This window comes from Caretta caretta, chromosome 3 (genome assembly GCF_965140235.1).
Source record: "Caretta caretta isolate rCarCar2 chromosome 3, rCarCar1.hap1, whole genome shotgun sequence".
NCBI lineage: Eukaryota > Metazoa > Chordata > Testudines > Cheloniidae > Caretta > Caretta caretta.
In genome coordinates, this window is record NC_134208.1 from 128,310,750 (window position 1) to 128,333,392 (window position 22,643).

The window sequence follows — 22,643 nt, forward strand, 5'->3', positions numbered from 1 at the left end:
AAATGTACTTAATAATCTCAATTTTTAGGTGGTTAATGTGAATATTCAGACTACCAGTTTAATCTGTCAAATTCCATTGTAATTATTATGAAATGTGTGTGGAGGGGGTTTCTCTTTATTTTAATTAGTCTTTTCTAGGGATTAAAAAGGCAAAAAAGTAATGCTGTCTTTTACATCTATAAAATTAAGTAAAAACATTTTAAGCATTTTTAAAATGTGTCAGAATGCAGGAAAGTTTATAGATTGGGCTCTAGCTCTGAAGTTTCCGGTTTGCAGAACTTCGAGTTCATTTGCTGGTGGATGTAGCATAGTGAACTTGTTTGTGTGTTGGAGTAAAATGTACAGTTTTCCTCTTCTGTGATGGTGCTTTTCTCTCTCTTTCAGTTTAATTATCGGTCTTGTCATTTTATGTGAATTTTTCTGTTGCTTTATCTCTCCCTCCAAACATGTCCTCCTGGTTGGGTTGGCAAGAGATGGAGTATTTTTTCTTTGAAAGCTTAGGAGTGGTATTTAAAGATCACAGGCCCGACTTGCTAAATCCCAGAATGCCTGAAAGTCTCAAATAAATTTCTGTGGGTGGTTGTGTGGTGGTTAATTTAGGTCTTGTAAAGGATTTTAAGTCTTTCATCCCAGCAGCTCTTGTTGATAGATGGACACCCTTAAAGTTTCAGGTACTTAAGACTTGTGCATATACCACCATGAGGCAATGTTTTCTAGAATGTATATGTCCTATATAGCATAAGAAAGATGACCTAATATCTGAAATGTAAGCTAGTAGCTCATTTAACTTGGGTAATGAGTTACAGTGTTGCTTTCATTTCTGTTCCTTTACAAATAACCTTTTTCTTCCCCTGCTTATCAATTTGTAATATATAGAGGCCTTCTCATTAGATTCTTTTAAACAAGTTGCTCTCAGTTACCTGATAAGACCTATATGAAACAATTCTTCAATCCAAAGCCTCTTCAGGGTAGCAAATTATTCTCTACTTTTGGGTTTTGGAGTGCTCCCTCACCCACTCCCCCATTTTAGCACTACTGTACCTCCCAAATAGGATTTGAAAATCTATTACATTTTCCTTCTAAATCCCAGAGGTTGTTCAGTCTGTAAAGGAAATTCTGCAACCTTCTGCAAATTGAGGCAAGTTTGGGATTAGAAAAACCAAAACCCAGATCAATACACTATAAAAAGCAATATCAAGAAATTTGTTTTTTTGCTGTTTGCTTAATATGCTTATCGAATTTCCTAAGCTCAGTAATATAAATTGATATGCTATTTGGCTCTGTATTTTGTACTATTTAAAACATATCTGAATGTGAAACCACCAGATAATTTACTGTAAAATGGCAAGAATTACTTCATATAGATATAGGTCCCATACAAACACATGAAACCGGTTTAGTTACTGCACTTAATTGTATTTGTATAGGCCTTTTCTTTCACACGGCCAAAACACTTCATAAACACAATTTCAGCTTCACACCTGTGAGATGGATATTTATATCCATTTTCTAGCTGTGTAACTAAGGCACAAATTGATTTATCTGGAGTCACATGGAAAATTATAGCATGTCTTACATGCTTTTGAGGAAAACTTGGTCACTTATCTATATCATTATATTTTAACCCACAGAAAGTCATCCAGAGACTCTTTAAAGAGATCCTTTCTTCAACCTTCATGTGTTGCCCTTGAGCTACATGTGCTCAGCTTTCATTAACATCAAGAGCCTGGATGAAAGGTGTCATAAAAGTACAGTTTTCAAGCTCCTGTGTACATCTCAGCAAGCAGGACATAGATTTTGCTTCAACCTCTTCCTCCAACCCTGTTTCTGTGGCACTTTAGTGCAGTAGGCAGGAAATTCTGGGGCAGCTTCTTTTCAGTTTTAAAATACTGAGGCTTTTATTTCATTAAATATTAAGAGTATTCTTTGGTTGCTTTGATACTGAATTCAGTGCACTTTACCCAGTTTTCAGTTAGTATTTTGTATTGACAGTGCTTAACTGCATTCTGGAAGTGTTTTGGGAAGTTAGAGGTTTGAGTGAATGGGTAGAGGGAACACTTGGTGATTCTGACACCTGAAAAGGCATAGGAGGCAGTTTAGAATTGAGGATATGAAACATGTCTGGTAGTTTTGTTAAAATGATCACCTTTTGCAGTAGCTAATGTTGACATTGAAATTGTCTCAAAATGAACTACCCATGGAGCTAAATGGATTTGTTCATGCCTCTCCTCTCTTGTTTCAGACTTGATACTTGCTTGACCACATTTGTTTTCATTATGAAATCCCTTATCTCTTCATTCATAACACATGCATTCCAGGTACCAAGGGCATGAAGGCACCTTTGAGGTTTATACCAAGGTAGAACATTCATATATCTTGTCCTTTTCCTTTAGGACATTCCAGTATTAGCCTGTGAGAGTAACTCCTGTCCTGCTGTTATGGCAAAACACTCAATGTCCTGATCCTGATGGTTTTCCTATTTACTTAAGCCAAAACTTACTTCCACTAATGCAAGGTGTTGTGGGATACTTGACACAGGTGAACAGAATTACATTCTCCCTTATAATACATTCAGTAAACATAATTTCCCAATACTTTTATTAATACTATTCCTTATATACTAACAAGCCTATCTGCAGATCCATGAAAGCTTGGATGCTGGAATGCAGTTCTGGGGTAAGGAGTAGATTCTGTGTTAAATGCTGCAGCTATAGAATATCCAGTGCACTGAGTATTAATATGACATCAGTGAGGTCTTACTGAAATCAGAGAGAGTACTGCAGATAGCTCAAAGACACTAGGTAGCTCTCAGTGAGTCTTAATTTTCGCTAATGCTGCTTCCGGCGTGGTTGGGAATGGTGGTTGCCATTCTGAGAACTCAGTCAAAATCCCCATCTAATATATGAGGCTGCACCAAGCTACATATCAGATGTAATCTATAGTGGAACCTCGGAGTCACAAACACCATAGTTACAAACTGACGAGTCAACCACACACCTAATTTGGAACCAGAAGTACACAATCAGCAGCAGCAGAGACAAATAAAAAAAGCAAATACAGTACAGTGCAGTGTTAAATGTAAACTACTAAAAAAAAAGGGGGAAGTTTAAACAAAAAAAAAAATGATTTAACAAGGTTAGGAAATGGTTTCTGTGCTTGTTTCATTGAAATTAAAATGGTTAAAAGCAGCTTTTTTCTTCTGCATAGTAAAATTTCAAAGGTGTATTAAATCAGTGTTCAGCTGTAAACTTTTGAAAGAACAACCATAAGGTTTTGTTCAGAGTTACAAACAACCTCTATTCCTGAGGTATTCATAACTCTGAGGTCCTACTGTATAAGGAATCCTTGTAAATGCACACTCTTAGTACTAACAATTTTCAAAACATCTATAAATCAGTTTGGATTGGTAATTGTCTGGATTATTTGATTCTGGTGAAATTTTACAGGAAAGTCTGAGGCTTTCTTTTTGGGTCCCTTAATTTGGTTAAGTATGGTTTTGGAAAATCATTGCAATACCTTTTGATCAACTTTAAGTATTAAAATCTATTGCCCTTCAGAAAGACTTAAAAGTATTGTGTTGGCCCATTGAGGATTAGATATTGTACAAAAGTTAACTACATGAACTCTTCTGACTTCGAATATTTCTATCCTCTTCACAGCCCTTATTAACTAAGGCCTTATATCTCTATCTTACGGGAGGCAACTATTATTCATTCGTCTGTTTGATAGGTAAAATAACTGACAGGTTGCCTCAGAACCCTTAGAACCCTACTTTCTAATATGGCAGGCCTGCATCTCATCCATTCTGCCACCGTCTTTCAGAAGGAATGTGCCAAATTGTGTTTGTGTAACCCATGCTAATGCAGTATGGTTTTGTTCCCCTCTAGTGTCCCCTAAGTCCCCTCTATATAGGGGTTGAGTCTGCTACTGCCTTTGTGCTAATGGACCTGCCCTTCAAAGTGATGACTCAAGCATTAACATCCAGAGAACCCAAGATTATTCCCTGCATGTGACTGAAACAGGGGCATCATTATACTTGACTGTTATCTTGGACTACTAGACCATGCTCTGCTCCCATAGCCAGGAATAGAATTTCCAGGGATCTTGATACACAATATTCGAGAGATATTTCCCAAATAGTTGTGTAACCCACTTGCAAAGTGTGTGCCATATTTTCTGGTATGGCTTGGTCCACACAAAGGGTAACCTGCTTAATCCATTATTTACTGTTGTACTTGAAATGGTCTGTGCTGTGGATCTGAAGGTTGTGGGTTCAATCCCTGCTTACAACCCATACTGGGGAGTACTATATATATGTTAGTGTAAGGACCTGGGACTAATTGATTAAATTATTTTATACTGAAGAACACTTTAGAAAATTGAATGCTCTGCTAATTTGTTGTGGAGGTGTATTTTAATGCTTATATTTTGCTTAATGGGAGCTATTCTTTTAAGGATAGGGTGTGGCACTTGATTGTAGACTCAGTTTTCAGGAGTCTCACAGCAGTGAAGAATTACCCTTGTGTGCAAAGAGTAGAAGATCCACCCTATGTAAATTCCAAGCAGGTCTCATTTTCTATAAGTGCTAGTGTTACACAGTCAGTGGGGTTAGGTTCCTTAGAGTGTTGAGAAATGAGCTTCAGACCTTGTCTGTTTAGGTTATCAGTATTAATCCAGATCAGCTCAGTAAGGGTTTTAAATGAGAACATTTTTTGGATGTTTGGCCCCTACATGAGATGTGTTTGGGGTCTCAGTTCCAGCTCCCATGTCACATTCTCCACTAAGATCTGCATCGGCACGACTTCTGTTGCCTCTAGAACAAGCCCCTTCCCTTCCCCATCCACCCACACCGGTAATCAGGGTTGAGGCATGGTGGGGAGGAGAGGAAATTTACCTTGCTGCAGCCCTATAGGTAAAGAGAAGACTTCATTCACAAGGGCACTCAGGTCAACTTTCAGCAATACTAAATCAGTGTAATATTTTTAGTTGAAGTTTATGGATTGTTATAAGTAAGTATTCACCATTTATTATTAAGGTTTCCTGACGCTTTCCGTTATAGAATCATAGCCATTTTGGGCTGGAAGAGACCTTAAGAGGTAATTTAATCCAGCCCCCTGCACTGAGGCAAGACCAAATATAACAAGACCATCCCTGACAGGTGGTTGTCCAACCTGTTCTTTAAAACCTCCAAAGATGGGGATTCCACAACTTCCCTTGGTAATCTTTTACAGTAGATTTAAATTTTGGACCTGTCAACTATGAAAGTGAATTTTTTGATTGCATCTCCTTTCTCCTGTATCCATTATTTATTATTTGTGTTACATAAGCACCTAGATGCCCCATTGTGCTAGATGCTTTACAGAAATGTAGTGAAAGACAGACTGCCCCAAAGAACTTACAATGCACTTTTTCTCCCTTTCCTTTGTCATCTCAAGGTTAAATAAGTCACCTCCAAACTGCCCTGTTTCACCAGCCAGATGGCCAGGGTAGCAGTGTAATGCTTTAGTATACCATGGGAAGTTGAGGATACATCCAGGTCCTTGTGCTGGATTAATAAATATACCTATAAAACTACAAATCCTTTCATTAAAAAAGGATTACAAGTTAACTGTTAAGCACAGGTTTAATAAATCTGTTTTCTTGTTGGATTATTCCTAGTCTTTTGATTGTCATGGAACCAAATAACCTTTGCCTGTACTCTAGTTGCTACAGTTTCAAGAGGCCTAATATTAACACCCTTTTCTTTCTTTGATGTCATGAAGATGTGAACTTTTTCCATATCACTGGTTTTGTAAGTTGGGGAAGTTTTAAAATGAGACGTCAGAGTTGATATATTAATGTAACAGACAGATTCAGATTCATAGAGCACTTTCTTACAAAAGAGAAGATTTAAATATGACCTCATAAACGTCTTTTTATCTGCAGGGTGCAGGTCAAGATAAACTTGGAATCTATGTCAAGTCTGTTGTAAAAGGAGGAGCTGCAGATGTGGTTAGTAATGTTTGTAAATATTAAAGTTGTTAAAATATCAGATAAATTTAGAGATTGCATCAATAAAAACATTTGTAATTCTCTTAACTGGACTAATAAAATATATTTACATTTATTTTGATTAAGCCCATGTAAGGATTATATATATAAAGTGTTTTCCTTTCTTGAATGCGTAATTAGGATGGTCGGCTAGCTGCAGGCGATCAGTTGCTCAGCGTGGATGGTCGAAGTTTAGTGGGTCTGTCCCAAGAAAGGTACAGTATTGCTTTCAGATGATGTGAGTTGAGGAAGCGAATACTCTTTGTAAAAATAGAGAGAGAGTGCAGTGAACAAAGGGCTTGGTTAGTTTTGTGAAAGAAATATTGGACTTAAGGATATTTCTGTCTTGATTTATATTGGTTCCATATAGCCTCAGGAACAAAAACTTATCACTCCATTATTTTAGTATGTTCAGAACAAATATTACTATAGTTGTGATACAGGTATCCATATAGAAACATCATTATATTAAATTCTTAAAGTGTATGCTCTCATTCATAGTATAAAATCTTTTAAGCAAACTGATCCTAGCTTTTGTCTTGAACATTTTGACATTTGTCATTGAACTGTGGAAATTAGGAATAACAATTGCCTGCATACATTCCCCATTTTATATTAATAAATCCTCTAGATGCTATTTTCTGATTGTCCAAAGAGGATAAGTGACTTAAGTGTGAAGCTGAAAAGAAAACAAGTGCTGTGGTGAAACAGAAAATATTGTTGAATGCTTGGTTTAGCAACAGTGACATAAAAAGAATTGTATAGAGAACACCAATTAAATAATACTATGCTTAGTTCTCTTCTGTTTGACTTCTGTCACAGGGCAGCAGAGCTCATGACGAGAACAGGTTCTGTAGTGACCCTAGAAGTAGCAAAACAAGGAGCAATTTACCATGGTCTGGCAACACTGCTTAATCAGCCATCCCCAATGATGCAAAGAGGTAAAATAAATGATTAACATTTTCATAAGACGGTGCTGCAAATTTAGGCCCTTTTCCCCAACATTGGTGAAAGGGAGAAATAATCCCTGAACAATCCATAATGAAATATGAACAGTTAGAAGATGTAGCATTTTACTCCTGTAATTTACATGAGTTGCATAATTCATCTCATAAAGATTTTTGCATGTGCTTCTGGGAGTAACGTGAAAAGGTGGAGAAAACATATATACATATGTCCCTGTTGATAGCAGTGGTTTAGCATTTTATACCCAAAATTTTATGTTTTAACAGATGTAAAATCCATGGAATGGCAATGTAACTTCTCTTACCTAGGAGTAAGCTCAGTTGTAACCATTGTTTAAAGTTATATTACATACACAGTTCTAATCATCAGTAAATGTTTTATCAACACTTAAGTAGAAATACTATATAATTTATTTAAGTGCAAGAGGAATTTACAATCTAAATAAATGGAATACACAAAATTCACAAAGGGACCAAGAATTCAATTCACTCTTTCTCCGTCTCCAAAAGAACACTGATTGCAAAGATGCTGTGATACTTGTGATTACCAGTAAAATAATTTTAAAACAAAACAGAAGCCATTGGGCCATGTATGGTCATTGATTTTCACTGAGAATCGTGTTGAAATGACAGTTGTTAATTTTCTATATCTGATCCTTTGAAAGCTAGTGTTCTTTGGTATTTTTTCCAAATTGCTTTTCCCCCCAATATAAATCAAAAATTTCTTTTAGAGGTGGTATTTTAATGACCATGTGGCAACTTAATCAAAATTCATATAAAGTTATAATATGAGAGCTTTCTAAAGATTATTAAAGAATGCTGCAATATAGGAAGGAAAGAGTTAAAAGAATAAACCCTCATTACCGCAGTGTACATCACGACCCTAGACACGATAAGCCTTTCAGATTAATCAAGAGACTTCTTTCAGTAAAAGTGCATCTGGCTTTGCCAAATATTGTGGTGTCTTTGTTTCAAAAACCTTTTTGAAGCCTGTAAATCAAAGGAATCTTGAACTGTCAGTATAACAGAATGGGATTATGTATCTGAAGAATTCTAACATTTAAAATCCAGCATGTATTACTAGAAAACTTTTATAGCTAAAATGAAATTAATGTTTTTTAAACAAGAATAAAATAGGAAACAGTTCAAGTGGATAAGAACAAACATTTAAAGGTCTTAATCTGTTGCAGTTTCAGACCGCCGTGGCTCAGGTAAACCCCGACCAAAGAGTGAAGGTTTTGAGCTGTATAATAATTCTGCTCAAAATGGATCACCTGAGAGCCCTCAGCTGCCTTGGACAGAGTATAATGAACCAAAGAAGCTGTCAGGGGATGACAGACTAATGAAGAATCGAGCTGATCATCGCTCCAGTCCCAATGTAGCAAGTAAGCTAAACTTCACTTCTGTTCTTTTTAAGAATATTTTTTTCATGCAAATTATTACTAGTCTTTGAAATCTAAAAATAGGAAGACGACTTGATTAAAATATAGACTATATTTGAAATACTGACACAGTAATAACTGCAGCAAAATTTGGGGAAAGTCATTCATTGAAGAGCAATTACAACTAATTTAATTAATGCTTTATTATTGCCACATTATGAAGTTTAATTGGTTTGTTCTATTACATATGACAAATTCCTGTTACTGTTGTTTAACAATGCTTACTTCAACTCTCTAATAGATCAGCCACCAAGCCCTGGAGGAAAAAATGCTTATGCTGCTGGAACTACCACCAAGATAACTTCAGTTTCTACTGGAAATCTTTGTACAGAGGTCAGAAGTGGCAAGAAAAGGATTGGCTATTAACGTCACTTACATTTCAATAGAAGTAGTGTGCTTGGGTTAAGCTGAGGTTTTTATTGAAGGTTTTTAATAGAATGCCACTGTTCAATGATTTGTATTTATTCTTTTTCACTGTTGCCTTATTTGATGTTCAGTCAGCAACATAAATTGTCACAAAATTGTGGTTATTGCATTGCTATTCACGTTTTTTATTATTATAAGTAAATTTATGCAATAAGCATTGTGTATTTAGTTCCAGAGCAGTCAAACCCTGAGTCATAATTACTAGTTTAGTTTTGATTGTTCTTAGAAAATCTTAGCTTCAACCAAATAAATATGATTCTGGGATTAAGAACAATGCCTAAAAATATACTTGTTAAAAAAGAAATGAGAAGTTAAAATAAAATAAAATCTGCAGAAATCTGTATGATAGATCAGTTTTAACCTGTCCTCTCTATCTTTTACAGGAGCAGACACTGCCACCAAGACCTGAAGCTTATCCTATACCAACACAAACCTATACCAGAGAATATTTCACATTCCCAGCTTCAAAATCCCAGGATCGAATGGGTCCTGCTCAGAATCAGTGGCCAAGTTATGAAGACAAACCACAGATCCAGGCAGAGAGTAATGACTCAATTAGTGCTGCAATGCAGGTTAGAAATAATCTGTCAAGTATTTAAAAACTTTTCCCTTCTGTTTGCTGATTGCTGAAGACAAAGTAATACAAAATATTAGGTTTTCTCTTTCAAAACATTTAATTTTTTTTTAAAAGCAAACTAAGGTCCCAGTTCCACAAGAAGTTTTAAACAGACAGACCCCAGTGCCTGCGTGTAGTTTTGTTGTTGGGGCTTTTTTTTTTTTAAATATTTTTTTCAGAAATATCTGTAGGTGAAAACTAACCCAAGATCTATAGTGAAATGTATTTACTTCCGTCACTTATAAATTGTCCCTCTGGTTATAAAAACAGTGCATCAGTTGTACTATTATGGAAACCATTTACCACAGAGTCTGACATTCTCAAAATATTTAATGTATAGTCACAATACTCCTATGAGATGGAGATAACTATAATTCTCTATTATGTTGATGGGAAAACTGAGGCACGGATAGACTTGCCCAAAGCCTCAGAGGAAATCTGCGGTGGACCAGGGAATTGAACCAGAATCTCCCATCTCCCACTCTAGTAGTGCCCACCCACCATCTGCCTCTGTAAAACCACCATACAGAGTCCCTCAGCATTCATAATAAGCACAGAAAAGGTTTAGAATTGGGTGCTAAAACCTCATGTAGTTTTTGAAAAGCTCTTCTTTCTTGATTCTTGAGGTAGCAATCCTACAAGAAGAGTAGGAAACTGACTCTGGAAACCTTACTTGTGAGAGTAATCCTCACTCATGCCAATAGTGCCACTGAAGTCTATGCAATAATCGCTTGAGAAAAGATTATAGGTAAAACCTTAGTATGATTGTGCTGATATGCAGTTGGTGCCTATAATACACTTCCAGTTTTCACATCTGTTAAGAATTTAGAACACAAACCCAGTGTTCATTTAACTTTCGTGAGGGTTTAAGATGGAAATTAACACATCATATTATAGCTAATTGCTATAAAAATATTTTAGCTAAACATCAGCACCTAAATACCCCACATTGAGAGAGCTGCTGATAGGTATAGACCCTGAGTTGCAGCATGAAACCTTGATTCCGCCAGGAAAAATGCATTTTACTAAAGCAAATGGCTGGGAGTTTGTTTTTCACAAGTACTTGAAAAGTATATGTTAGGTTTTCACAACACATATATCAATCAACGCTTTTCAATTTCATTGTTAAAATAAAATCAGCTTTAAAAATCTCACAGCATCGATTACTTTTTAATGAAATCCACAAGCGTTTTTAATGGGGTTTTATTTTTGTTTTAAAAAGCATCATTTTTCTCAGTTTCAGAATCATTTCATTATTGTAAAATCATTTCACTGGATGATCGTTTCTGGTTATTTTTTGTTGTCAAATTAACTAGTTATTCACTTTTAAAGAGCAGTTTCATCTAAATTATATTTGGAGCCCTGGTCATGAAAGTTGTAGTAACTAATGGCTGACTTAAAGCCTGTTTTATCATCTAAATGCATAAGTCATTAGCAAACTATTTGGCTAGGTGCATCTTCCCAGTGCTTCTGACACAAGTAGCTGTGTGTTCAGAGCTACAGAACTAATAGAGCATAAAAAATACACCCTTTCATCCCAAACAAGACATTCTTTCTAGTTCATAGTTAAGGTCATTGGTGGGGAAGCTTGGAGAAGTTTGCATTGTTAGTCTCCTCCACTGTCACTTGTGGAAAGTCTGTACGTTCTTTGTCAATACTGAAAATTTTCTAATCCTCAAAAATATGAATATTTGCTTCAAGAAAAAAATAAAATCTTTAAATAGATTTCATCAGCCTAATCATGTCTGAATATTTTTCATATCCAATTGCATTCCCACTTTCTATGCAGTAATAGTAGTTAGTGCTTGATATCTTTTAAAATGCTGTAAGTGTGTAAATGAATAAATGCTTAATATCCCTGGGTGGTAGTTGAGTAAGGTGGGGCATCTAAGCACCCACATCCTCTACCGCAAATAATTCCCACAGTGGCAAGAGAGGGGAGAATGCCCCCAGTTGGGTGAATGGATGATTCCCACCCTTCTCTCAGCACTCTGTGTGCCTGTGTTCATGAAAGAAAAATGTTTGTCTGCCCAGCAGTAAACTGAACTGGAGACTTATTGCACTTGAGTTACTGTTGCAGGCTGCCTGTGTGTTTGTAAATGGGTAAGAGCTGTTAAAGATAGCCCTGAGATCTTGAGTGAGATGGGGGAGATTGTTGGCATGAGCTCTGCTTTGTTTTCATCATTCCCTCAGTGCAGCTTGACAACTCTGCCTCAGAGCTTACAAAGTCTTCCTGGGCTTGCATGGTTTAAAAGGCTCAGTGATTTTTGTGGTGTTGCGGACATTAAAATCTTGAGAAACTTGCTAGTTATGAAAAGTTCTCTACTTTACCAAAAAGATGTAAATGTATTGATAAGAAGGCTTTTTGTGTTGTAGAAATGCATTTTTTGTCATCCATTAGGTTTTTTTTATTGGATATAAATTTTATTAAATACAGATTAACTGATACGCATACTTCATTTTATTTCTTCTAGCGTGCAGCTCATTCCCAGGAAGAACTTCGAGATGATAAAATTTTTCAACCAGAAAGGAATCGTCTGGAAATGGTTATAAGAAAGGATGTAGAGTACATTGATCGAAAGTCAGACAGTGATCCATGGATGAATTCATCTGTGGATTCCAGCACATCCAGCCAAGAGCATCTGAATCACTCCTCCAAATCTATTTCCCCTGGTTCTTGTTTAACCAAAAGTGGACCCGGCCGATGGAAAACTCCAGTCATCAACCAGCCAACACCAGTGGCAGTTTCCCAGCCCATCAGAACAGACCTTCCTCCCCCTCCCCCTCCTCCACCAGTGCACTATGCAGCTGATTTCGATGGACTACAAATGGATTTGCCTTTGCCTCTGCCTCCACCTCCCCCTCCAAACCAGCTAGGAATGCAAGTATCTTCACAGGTAGCTGCTGCAGAACGTAAAAAGAGAGAGGAGCATCAGCGGTGGTATGAAAAGGAAAAAGCACGTCTGGAGGAAGAGCGAGAGAGGAAGCGTCGTGAGCAGGAAAGAAAATTGGGCCAGATGCGTACTCAGCCACTAATTCCTGCTCAGCCTATGGTTCCTCCTGTTTCTGTGCAGCAGGTGAAACCAGAAAAGCCTTCAACATTGCAGAGGTCCCAGGACACTGTCATTCGAGAGCTACAGCCCCAACAGCAACCCCGAACCATTGAACGAAGAGATCTGCAGTACATCACCATCAGCAAAGAAGAACTGTCCTCCAGTGATAGCTTGTCTCCTGATCCCTGGAAACGGGATGCTAAGGAGAAGCTAGAGAAGCAACAGCAGATGCACATTGTGGACATGCTGAGTAAAGAGATTCAGGAACTTCAAAACAAGCCCGATCGTACAGCAGAAGAGAACGACCGCCTGCGCAAACTTATGCTCGAGTGGCAGTTCCAGAAACGACTCCAAGAGTCAAAGCAAAAGGATGAGGATGATGATGAGGAAGAAGACGATGATGTGGATACCATACTAATTATGCAACGGCTGGAGGCTGAAAAAAGAGCCAGGGTAAAAGGGGGTAATCCTTTCTAGGCACAAGTATAGTAAACATTTATTTAAACTTGTGTTCTTTAATAGACTGGTTAAACAAAATGTGAAATTGTCACAGGATAAAGGAGGACTGGACTGTCTTAATGTCCCTGTCTTTCATTATATAGAAAATGCTAAAGAAAAATGTTGTAAACTACCTTAGTTTGGCCAGTTAAGTGGTGTATTATAAAAGTACAAAGCAACTGACTGCAAAGATAAGAGCAAAATCTTTTTCCCTGGCTGTAAAACTTTTCCTTCAGAGAAATGGCATCCCCTATGTAGACGGGGGAAGGGTAGTCATTGACTGTAATTCCCTCAAAGTAACGTACACAAGTTGATGCCTGGTGTATGCACTGGAAGTTTTATTTATAGAGGATAAAAATGAAGGTCTTTGGGGAGGGGACAAAAAAGGGTGGTGTTTCTTTAGCATCTTTATTTTATTCTAACTCTCTGATAGCTCTTATTTGGCTTCTTTACTGGTGAAAGCCATTGATATTTACAGCTGTTACATGCAAGAAGGTAATACAACTGTATGCCATCTGTTAAAGTTATTCTGCCCTTTCTGTCTTCACTGAGAAATGGTTTCCATATAGAAACTATTTTTTTTCTTATAAATCATAGCCCCAGGAATACTGAATTTGCAAGTTGACAGTTTTGTTTTGAAGGATTTATAAGCTAGTTCCTTAGTTTGTTGAGTATCTTTACTGCTACTTGTCCTTCTAAGAGTTGATCTAATCAGTTCCATAGTAAGCAAATGCCAAGCACTAAGAAACATTTGTGCACATTTGTTTGACATTGTAGAATAACTGTCAGATTAAGAGAAGTATTTTTCTTCCGGATTTTTTCTGGCAGCTTTTGGCTTTGTATTAGCTCCACTGGCACGAATTCCTAAACTTAATCTTTTTGCCTTTGCCATAGTCTGCTTCTTTCCTTTTACCCTGTGGCTAACTTTATTACTGTTTTGAAGCAATAGATACCCCACACTTACAAACTGATGAAAGGAAAGGCTAAATATATCCTTGGCCAGTGTTGCTAACTTTGTGATTGTAACACATAAGCAGTTACCTATGGGCATTAAATTCCATATAAAACTGCCATTTGCACAAAAAAGTCTTTGTTAACATTTTTATTATTGCTTGACTTAAAAAAACCACATCATTAATGGGTTGAGTAACCAACTGTATTGCATAACATTATATCATTCTTCTCCAAAAGGATGAATTTTAAATATTAGCGGTCAGTGAGGTTTTCCAACATTTTAGAACATTAGTGGCTTTACACAGTACTACCCTGAATTATACCATGTAAAAAGTTTCCTTCAGGGACTAAAATTAGCTTGCTTGCTCTTTTTTAAAGATAATGTCTGCACTTCTGTTGTATGTCATTATCTATAATGCCAGAGATGCAAATAAGAATAGTATCTCTAGGATCATCATTAGCTTTGTTTTTTTGAGTGTCTGAATAGCTAATCTGAAATGTTATCACATTAGGACACTGGGGTTTTCACTGTTCAGACCGTTCAGCAATCTAGTGTCCAAAATTCTTCAGTTCCTTTTTTTTAATACCTTTCTAAAACAGCTGAAGTATCAAATCAAAGGGAAATGCTTTTGGCATAGTGCAAATCTAAACTTACCTTTATTTTCACTGTGCATCTTTTTTTTTCCCCTTTTCTTATTATCTGCAGCAGACTGCTGTGCCAGCAATCTCTGTTCTAGATTTGGTATGTTCTTGTTACTTTCTCTTCAATACCTCTTCCCCGTCTCGATATTTTTGTTTCGTTTTCTTTATAAATAATGATCCAAAATGCAATGGATGTTGTCTTTGCCATTTCTGGGGTGTTCTGAATCAAGATGTGATACAGTAAGTTAACTGTAAGCATGCATTTTGAATGTTTCTAAATCTTTTCTTCTTACTCCTCTCCTCCTACTTCTCTTCTTTAAATGTTGTGTTCTGCCTGTGGCTTTGAATTGTTTGCAGCTGTGATCTAATATGAATCTCTGTATTTGATATTTCTATGTAACTATATATTTATAACATCTTACGAAGCAGTTGGAAGCAACAAATTGTGGGGTGAGATTTTCTCAGTTTCACTTGTTTCATTTTAAGTCCTAAGCCAAAGAAAACTTGTCCTGCCATTCTTCAGATGTTTATATGAACTTGTTTTAGCAGCTTAAATACACAAGATTTTTAAATCCAGTGACATCAAAAATGTTCATGGCCTATTACTTTAAAAAGTCATGTTCCCTATCCTCCCCCATGATGGCTTTGTGTACCAGTTTAGCTTCTCCACTGATTGGCAGTAAACAATATGTTCTCTTACTTTCTTATGTTTTTCTGTAATAGAATGAAGCACTAACTCAGGGCAACAGCTCCTGAACTAGTATGTCCAACTGAGTCACAAACATAATCAGAAAACTTATCTCTTACTTTCTTTTCCTAAACTGCCATTTCATTTGGATTGATACCATTCATTTACATTTAAAATTGAGATGGAAAATCTCTTGTTTAAGTGATTGTTTTAGGGCAGTAATTGCTAAACCAGTACATAAAGGGGTATCTATTGCCAGCATTGAGAATGAGCAGATAATTGAAATGTTTCCTGTAGCCCTCTAGAAAAGAAACTCTCACCTTTAACGTTATTTACTGTATAATCTGAACGCAATTCATGTATCTGAACCAATGCTTGGTACAGGTCCCGTAGATACAAATTATTTGTACCATTCAAAAGATGAAAAAGTGACTGTTCGAAATGTTGCCCAATTTTGCTATTGAAATGCAAATACTGCTTTATAAGACAAATTTATAAAATATATGCTTCAGCTAATTTATAACATGTATTTAAAACACTTACAACTGTAGTATCTCTGTGCCAGATTACTATTGTTATAACCAATCTCAAAGTCCTCTGGCAGCAACAAGACAGGTGAGCTTTCTCAGTTGTTTTCTGAATGAGACAAGTACATTCAGAAAAGCCATGGATATTCCAGCTTTTGGTGTTGCCATCTCTCAAGGTTTTTATCACGTCTTGGAATATTTGGTGTTTTTCTTAAAGTTCCAATTCCTGCTGTCATTGTGTTGAGAATCTCAGCTTTCATTTTTACAGTGTTCTGGAGAAAAGTTTGAAAATGTGAATCCTAAAGGCAAAAAAGCAGAAGACAAATAAAAAGAGCCCCAAATGTATTATTTTAAAAATTTCATCATTTCTAAGCCAATCTCATGAGTTTTTTTTAAATCTTGTCTGATTTTTTTGAATGGTTGGGGAGGGCAATATTGAACTTTAGTGATAATACTCCTTACATTTTTGTTGCATCTCTGTCACATCATTTTATGTACCCAAGATTGTCTGCTTTCTACGGGAAAATGAAGTTGAAGGACATTCATTGTATATTTAGACCTGTAGAATGAACAGTGTAACCTATATGTTCAAAAAGGCCCTAAAGTGGTTAATGAAATCTTCAAAGCATAAAATGTCAGTTTCGTGAAGTTTTTCCTTTTAAATTCTGTGGGGCCATTATTGATTCTAACTGACCCACCCCTGTATTAAGCCTCCATATAAAGATAAATTTAAAATAATTTTATAACTTTATTTTTAAAAGTTCCTAACAAACCCCATCTTTATTTTGTACAGTTTGAAGTCCAGTGCACAGAAGCCATTCCCATGAATTAAGCTCAACAGCTCCTAATACTCTAGCACTGATTTCCTTTTTTACCTCCTTGGGCTGTCATGTGAGGGAAATAGGCTATCTAATTAAGATTAGGTATTTAGTTTATTGAAGCTGTGCATTAAGTTTTGGGCAGAGGCACATCATGCTGCCCTGAGAGAACTGGAGAGCATAATTGGTACTTGTGCAGTCTGGGCTACTACACACTTAGCATGTCACAGCAGTACCATGTGAGAAGAATTAGCGGAGTCACGATATAGTCTGCTGTTAGAGGGAACAACTTGGAAGAAGCTGTTTGGCTGTTGTCCTGAGCTAGACTGTGTTGGAAGTCCAGGTTGGCCACACAGGAAACCAAGGATTATGGGACCTGATGAACTCTTGACATTTTATATGGTAAACCAACCTACCTAGGATAGAGGAGAAGGGACAGTTCATGCTTCTGTACCTAGTGATCTATTAGTTATTCTTGGATGTCTGTGTATACTGCTCCTCTTTTCTATTTTTTACTATTTAAACAAAAAATATTTAAGGGAAGGTACTGAATATGGAGCAAATGAACTTGTTTTCACATTACATGTAACATGTCTCTCTTCACATAAGCAGTACTGTGGGTCTTGAGCTGTACCGCGCGTCTTGAGAAGTTATACTGACAGGTGACCCTTTAACTGAGTGTCAGACCAGACAGATTGTGTAAACTTTAAATTAAAAAAAATAGTATTAGATAAGACGACTCTAAATATTCAAACTAGTGCATGGGAATCTTAATTGCAAGAATCCTGTTAATGTAAATGGGACTTGTGGGTAAATTTTCCTCTCACTGTTCTGAAAATTGAGGAATCAAATGTGCTTTACTCACCACTTGTAGGGTTAGTATAGTATACCAGTGCACACAGTCACAAAAGCTAATTGCTTCAAGCAGTATGGAGTGCCTTGCCATCTCAACAGTCCTTTCTTGGTGTGTGACTACTGCTAAATAGAAGCTAGTTATCTAGGTCATACAGAAATGAGGTGTCCTCTTGTAGTGATCACTCGATCCTCTCCCACTTCAGCCTTATTTATCACTCTTGGCCTGTTTCCTAGGATTTAGGTCTAGAATAGCCTCTGATCTGGCTAGCACATTCCTACCTGATACAGCTGTCCTTCCAAAATTACTGTGGTCAACACATTGACATCAGCTCCAAAATTGGCACATGGGGTTTTTTCTTCCTATTTTGGTGCTCTAGAAATACAAATAATATTTCTCTTTAAGTGTTTGGGACAAAGTCAAAAAGTTCTCCTTTATTCTCTCATTAAGACTTATTTTTGCCAATTTTTTCTTTGAGTGGAAAAGTATTTTTCTTGAGGAGATTTTTTTCTGAATTTTTCTTATCTCGTGCCCTTCCATATCATTATTTGGTACCATACGATTAATTCTTATGCTAAATTGGTGAATTGTTGTAAAAGGGGGAAGGGAAGAAGAGATCTTTATTCCAATAGGCTTTTTAATTGTGATAAGTTTTTTTTATTAACAGATCCATTCTTGTATAACAGATATTTTGTAAAACTTGTTTAGTTGCTTTCCCTATTGTACTGAGTATATTTGAGCCTTCCCTCTACCTTTGTGTAGCGTCAAAAACTATAAAAGCAACTTACTTTCCTGTAACTGGAGTTCAAAGGTAACATCCTCTGAAAAATATTCACTGGATACATGCCAATATGAATACTAAATCATTTTTATTTAAAAAAATAAATAAATCGATCACTTTGATGACCATGAACTGGTCTTGAAAGATTAGCACACTCTGATGTTTGTAACTTTGATTATCTAATCAGAGGAATTCTCAGCTTTGAAATGCGTGCTTGATAATCAGCTGACTTAGTTATACATGTAAGGGTATATGAGATGAGAGTGCTCTACAGAGGATGTAACCTACAATCAGACACCACCAGATACATGTAAGTAAATCCAGTGTTCAGGGCGTTAGCAAAGAAACTAATCCTTCCTGAACTGGCAGTCAGATAAAAAAGAAACTGAATATTTTTAAAAAGGTCTGTTTTTAAAGAATTTTGCCTAGGTATTTCAATTTTTAGGTTAAATATTTTAACAAGAAATTGTGTATTTATAAATCTGATGGCAATCATTTAATGGAACCATAGACTCATTTAGATTCAGTTTAAAAAATTCCATTGCAACATTAGGAAGCCTTCACTCAATATTTGACACACTGGATATCAAAATGAAAGTTTAAAGGGTCTTTTGTCTTCAAATGCATATCCTCCCTTCTCTTGGTGTTAATGGGAGTTACATGCTCAAATCGACGGGAAATAGGGAGAGAATTTAGATCCCTTACATGAAGATTCGCTGCAGAAATATCATGGTCTCTTCCCACTGTTGCTGTATTCTGTCGGGGTAGATAGACACTCGGGCTGCTGCGCAGGCTCTAGGACCCTGAAAGGTGGGAGAGTCCTAGAGCTTGGGCTGGAGCTGGATTCCCAGCATCTACACTGCACTTAAACAGCCCATGAGCCCGAGTTAGCTGGCACAGGCCAGCCACGGGTGTCTAATTGGCGTGTAGACATACCATGTATGTACATGAACTGCTTGACTGTGAACAAGAGTAGACTGAATATATTTAGCAGAAAACCACATGTAAACATTATGACAACTTTAGGAAACACAGAAGTAAAATCAGTTTAATCTTACTGTGAAAAGCTTAATGTAAAAATATAAGCTCATAGCAATAAGAACCATGACTCAACTTAGATGGCAGATAATTTCTGTACTTTAGAGATACATTGTTATTCCAATGACTACTCTCTCTACCATAGGCAGCAGTTCCTGAACCGCTTCAGTGAACCATGCAAAAATATATTTGTAGTGGTCCTAATTTGTCTGATTAGTGTCTTGTTGTTATAATGTCTGATAGACAATTGTATCTACATTTATCTGAGGTTTATGTATTAGCAGTGTTAGATTCAAGTAGCCAAAGACTTTGCTTTGTTGTCTGTTTTCCTAGTGCGCATCTGTTGTAGAAACACTGGGAGACTTTTATTATCTTTTGAGGGTATTTGTAGACTTGCCACATGAGCCTCTTACTTTAAATGGATTGACTCCTTGACTAAAACGTCATGCTTTTTCAATGCTTTAATCCCAATCTAAAATAAACACGCTGGTAGCTGGTGGAGCTGTGGAATGTTGATTCCAAATGTCTAATTTCAGTTCACCTGTGAAACTCTTGTTACTAAAGTGGTCTGGACTGTAAGTCAAACTGTACCTCTGTAGGGGTCCAGTACGCATATGTACAATCATACTAGCAAGGTAGTTTTTTAATAGAGGTAGTTTAATAGAGTTCTGCTGATTCACTTTAGTTAACTATATGTAGAATTTCCCATAATGGCAAAATGTAGGTGGAACTGAACAGTCTGTGTCCCCAAAAGTCTCTCTGGTTGTGTACAGCTGTTGTAAAATTCAGCAGTGAAAAGAAAGCAGTACATTTCCTCCTATACATTTCTCATCCTTTATGTGCAACAATTATTAGAAGTTCTGTATGGTTTTTAGGGACTTTCAGGGAAAATATAATGTAATAAATTATAGTTGGACAGGGAAAACTTTACTGGTCTGCTGTAGTGTAGTGTTTTGCATTAAACTGGTCACTTTTTAAAATGAATGCTCCGGGTATGTGCTCTGACTTATCCAGGGGGAGGTGATTTCATAAACAATTAAAGACAAGTCTTTGTTAGTTACAGGATGAAGAGCGTAGACGGCAGCAACAGTTAGAAGAGATGCGTAAGCGAGAAGCCGAAGATAGGGCCAGGCAAGAAGAAGAGCGCCGGCGCCAGGAGGAGGAGCGGACCAAGAGGGAGGCTGAAGAAAAGGTTATGGTCCTCTGAGTGCAGCAAGAATTCTTTGTGGGCTTCACCTACTTAGCCTGACCATTAACAATTTGGTTTTGCTGTAGGGGGGAGGTGAATATATTAACATGATGGTAATATTCATGGGCTCAGACCCTCTACCATCCAAAATAGAAGAGACAGACCCTAGGTAAATGTCCAGACTCATGTCATTCATGGCTTTTGCATTTATTGGTAACTCACAAACAATAACACAACAGAAATCTCAGGCTAAGTGTCCTCCCTGAGCTTAGTTGTCACTGCTAGAGTTTACCTTCAGAGCGTTCTCTACCTTGGCTTTCTATTTTCTTCTGCCTGAAAGAGACATTCCCACGCTGCTTTTGTCTGCGTTGGAGCTGACTGACCTGCCAGCCTGCCCCAGCAGTAATCATCCTGGAACTTAGCACAGGGTTTTAGCACCTGAGACTATGGTGACTCAATAGAAGAGCTTCATATTGTCTTTGGGTACTTTATTGTAATTCACTAACATTCAGTGTTCTTAAAAGCAGAAACAAAAAATTGCTAAGTTTGATGTAGTAGGTTTTAGAAAGACCTATTTTTTATACAAAAAGAAAAATATATTGTATGGAATTCAGAGATGGAGAAGTGGAGAGAATGCTCCACCGTGTTTTTGTTACATTTGTTTGAATCTGGGGAAAAAATTACTCAGAGTTGGTTCTTTTATGCAGGAAGCTATTAGACCTGAATATGATCTAGCAGGAAATTGGATCACTATACAGTTAGGTACACTCCAAAATTCCAGACTTTTGTGTCCCTTAAAAACTCATACATGATGTTCTAAAATTTTTATGATAAATTTCTTAAGATCTCAATCTTTTTATTTGACTCTGTGTGGTAAATGTAGAACCATCCCACCCGCTGTAAGATTTCACTTGAGCAGTGACAATCTGGTTTCTTCAGAATGAAAACTTGGATTTTAGTGAAACTGTGACTTCAGAATGGAGAAGGATGTTCTAGTGATAGGCGGAGCTCCTGCTTGGAAGATCAAGTAGGGAAAAAATGTAAAAGGTTTAAGACCTGTTTGTCAGACCATTATTCCTACACCACTGAAAATGAGCAAAAGAAAATCTAAAACAGAATAGTTTTGCGGGGAAGTGGTGGTAACCCCACCACTAGGATCACACACACACAACTGGACTCAGCAAAGTACTGGAGGTTGTATCATAGGAAAGTTAGAGGTGGAGGGTGGATAAGATTGATCAGTAATAAATAGATATTCTCCATCTCTAACTTTGGTGATGTGGTACATCCTAATGATATTTGGGTCACCTACAGCTGAAAGGCTTTTATGACTGGCAAATCTGATCTATCCCAGAGACAGTTACATATAAGTCACAGACATAGTTACAAATTTAGTGCCACCTAAATACCCTAGAGCCTTCAAAAGGGAAAATAGTATTAAATACATAACCAATAGAAGGGTAACCGGCTCTGACTTCTTTAGTTAAGAAGATTCTCGGGCTGTTTAAGAAGGGTATATATTTATTTACTGATTTTGATTATAAAAATGCGTATCCAAAACTCTAGGCACCCTGCCACAAATTACAAGAAGTTTTTTCAAGAAGCTGTACTATACACTATAAATTTCTTAATTTAACAAGAAATCATGTTTTACCTGTGTGATTGCAAAATACAAATATTCAGTAGTTAGTGAATCAAGAAATGAGAGAATTTGACCGTCACAGTTTATAGTGAAAGTCCAAAATAGATCAGTATCTATTAGCTCACAATGGAGTTCTGACAGGTGTTGATGAAAATTGTGTTTTTATTTCACAGAACAATAAAAACCCCTTTAACTGGAAAAATATAGGAAACTTTGTTCACATATGGTAGTCACATGGTAGCTTCTGAGATGGTAGAGTTCAAATAATACGTACTGTATCTTTATTATGCATATCTATTTGTCAAGTTCACCCAAGAGTTCAGTGCAGATTATTTTTATTATGGCCCTATAGAAACATCATGGGTGTAGCATTTTCTTCATGAATTTGTAGAAGACACTTCAAGAGATTTATTAAAGCATTTTTAAAAAAAATTAAATTGCACAAGTCGCAACTTGTCCTTGCATGAAGTTATTTTTGTAA

General features: G+C 36.7%; 1 protein-coding gene across 23 annotated transcripts in view; it reads left to right on the plus strand.

Moving 5' to 3' along the window:
• AFDN (afadin, adherens junction formation factor) overlaps positions 1-22,643 on the plus strand; it is a 219,471-nt gene that overhangs the window by 182,180 nt on the left and 14,648 nt on the right. For 9 of the 23 annotated variants that reach the window (XM_048843986.2, XM_048843985.2, XM_048844006.2 and 6 more), the window contains 9 exons: positions 5,926-5,991; positions 6,172-6,245; positions 6,853-6,971; positions 8,186-8,380; positions 8,679-8,770; positions 9,247-9,435; positions 11,954-12,985; positions 14,691-14,726; positions 20,389-20,523. In XM_048843986.2, the coding sequence (XP_048699943.2) occupies positions 5,926-5,991; positions 6,172-6,245; positions 6,853-6,971; positions 8,186-8,380; positions 8,679-8,770; positions 9,247-9,435; positions 11,954-12,985; positions 14,691-14,726; positions 20,389-20,523 (1,938 nt within the window). Of the gene's footprint in view, positions 1-5,925; positions 5,992-6,171; positions 6,246-6,852; positions 6,972-8,185; positions 8,381-8,678; positions 8,771-9,246; positions 9,436-11,953; positions 12,986-14,690; positions 14,727-20,388; positions 22,615-22,643 lie in introns of those variants that run through there. The other 14 variants (XM_048843987.2, XM_048843993.2, XM_048843992.2 and 11 more) reach the window with 4 other exon arrangements.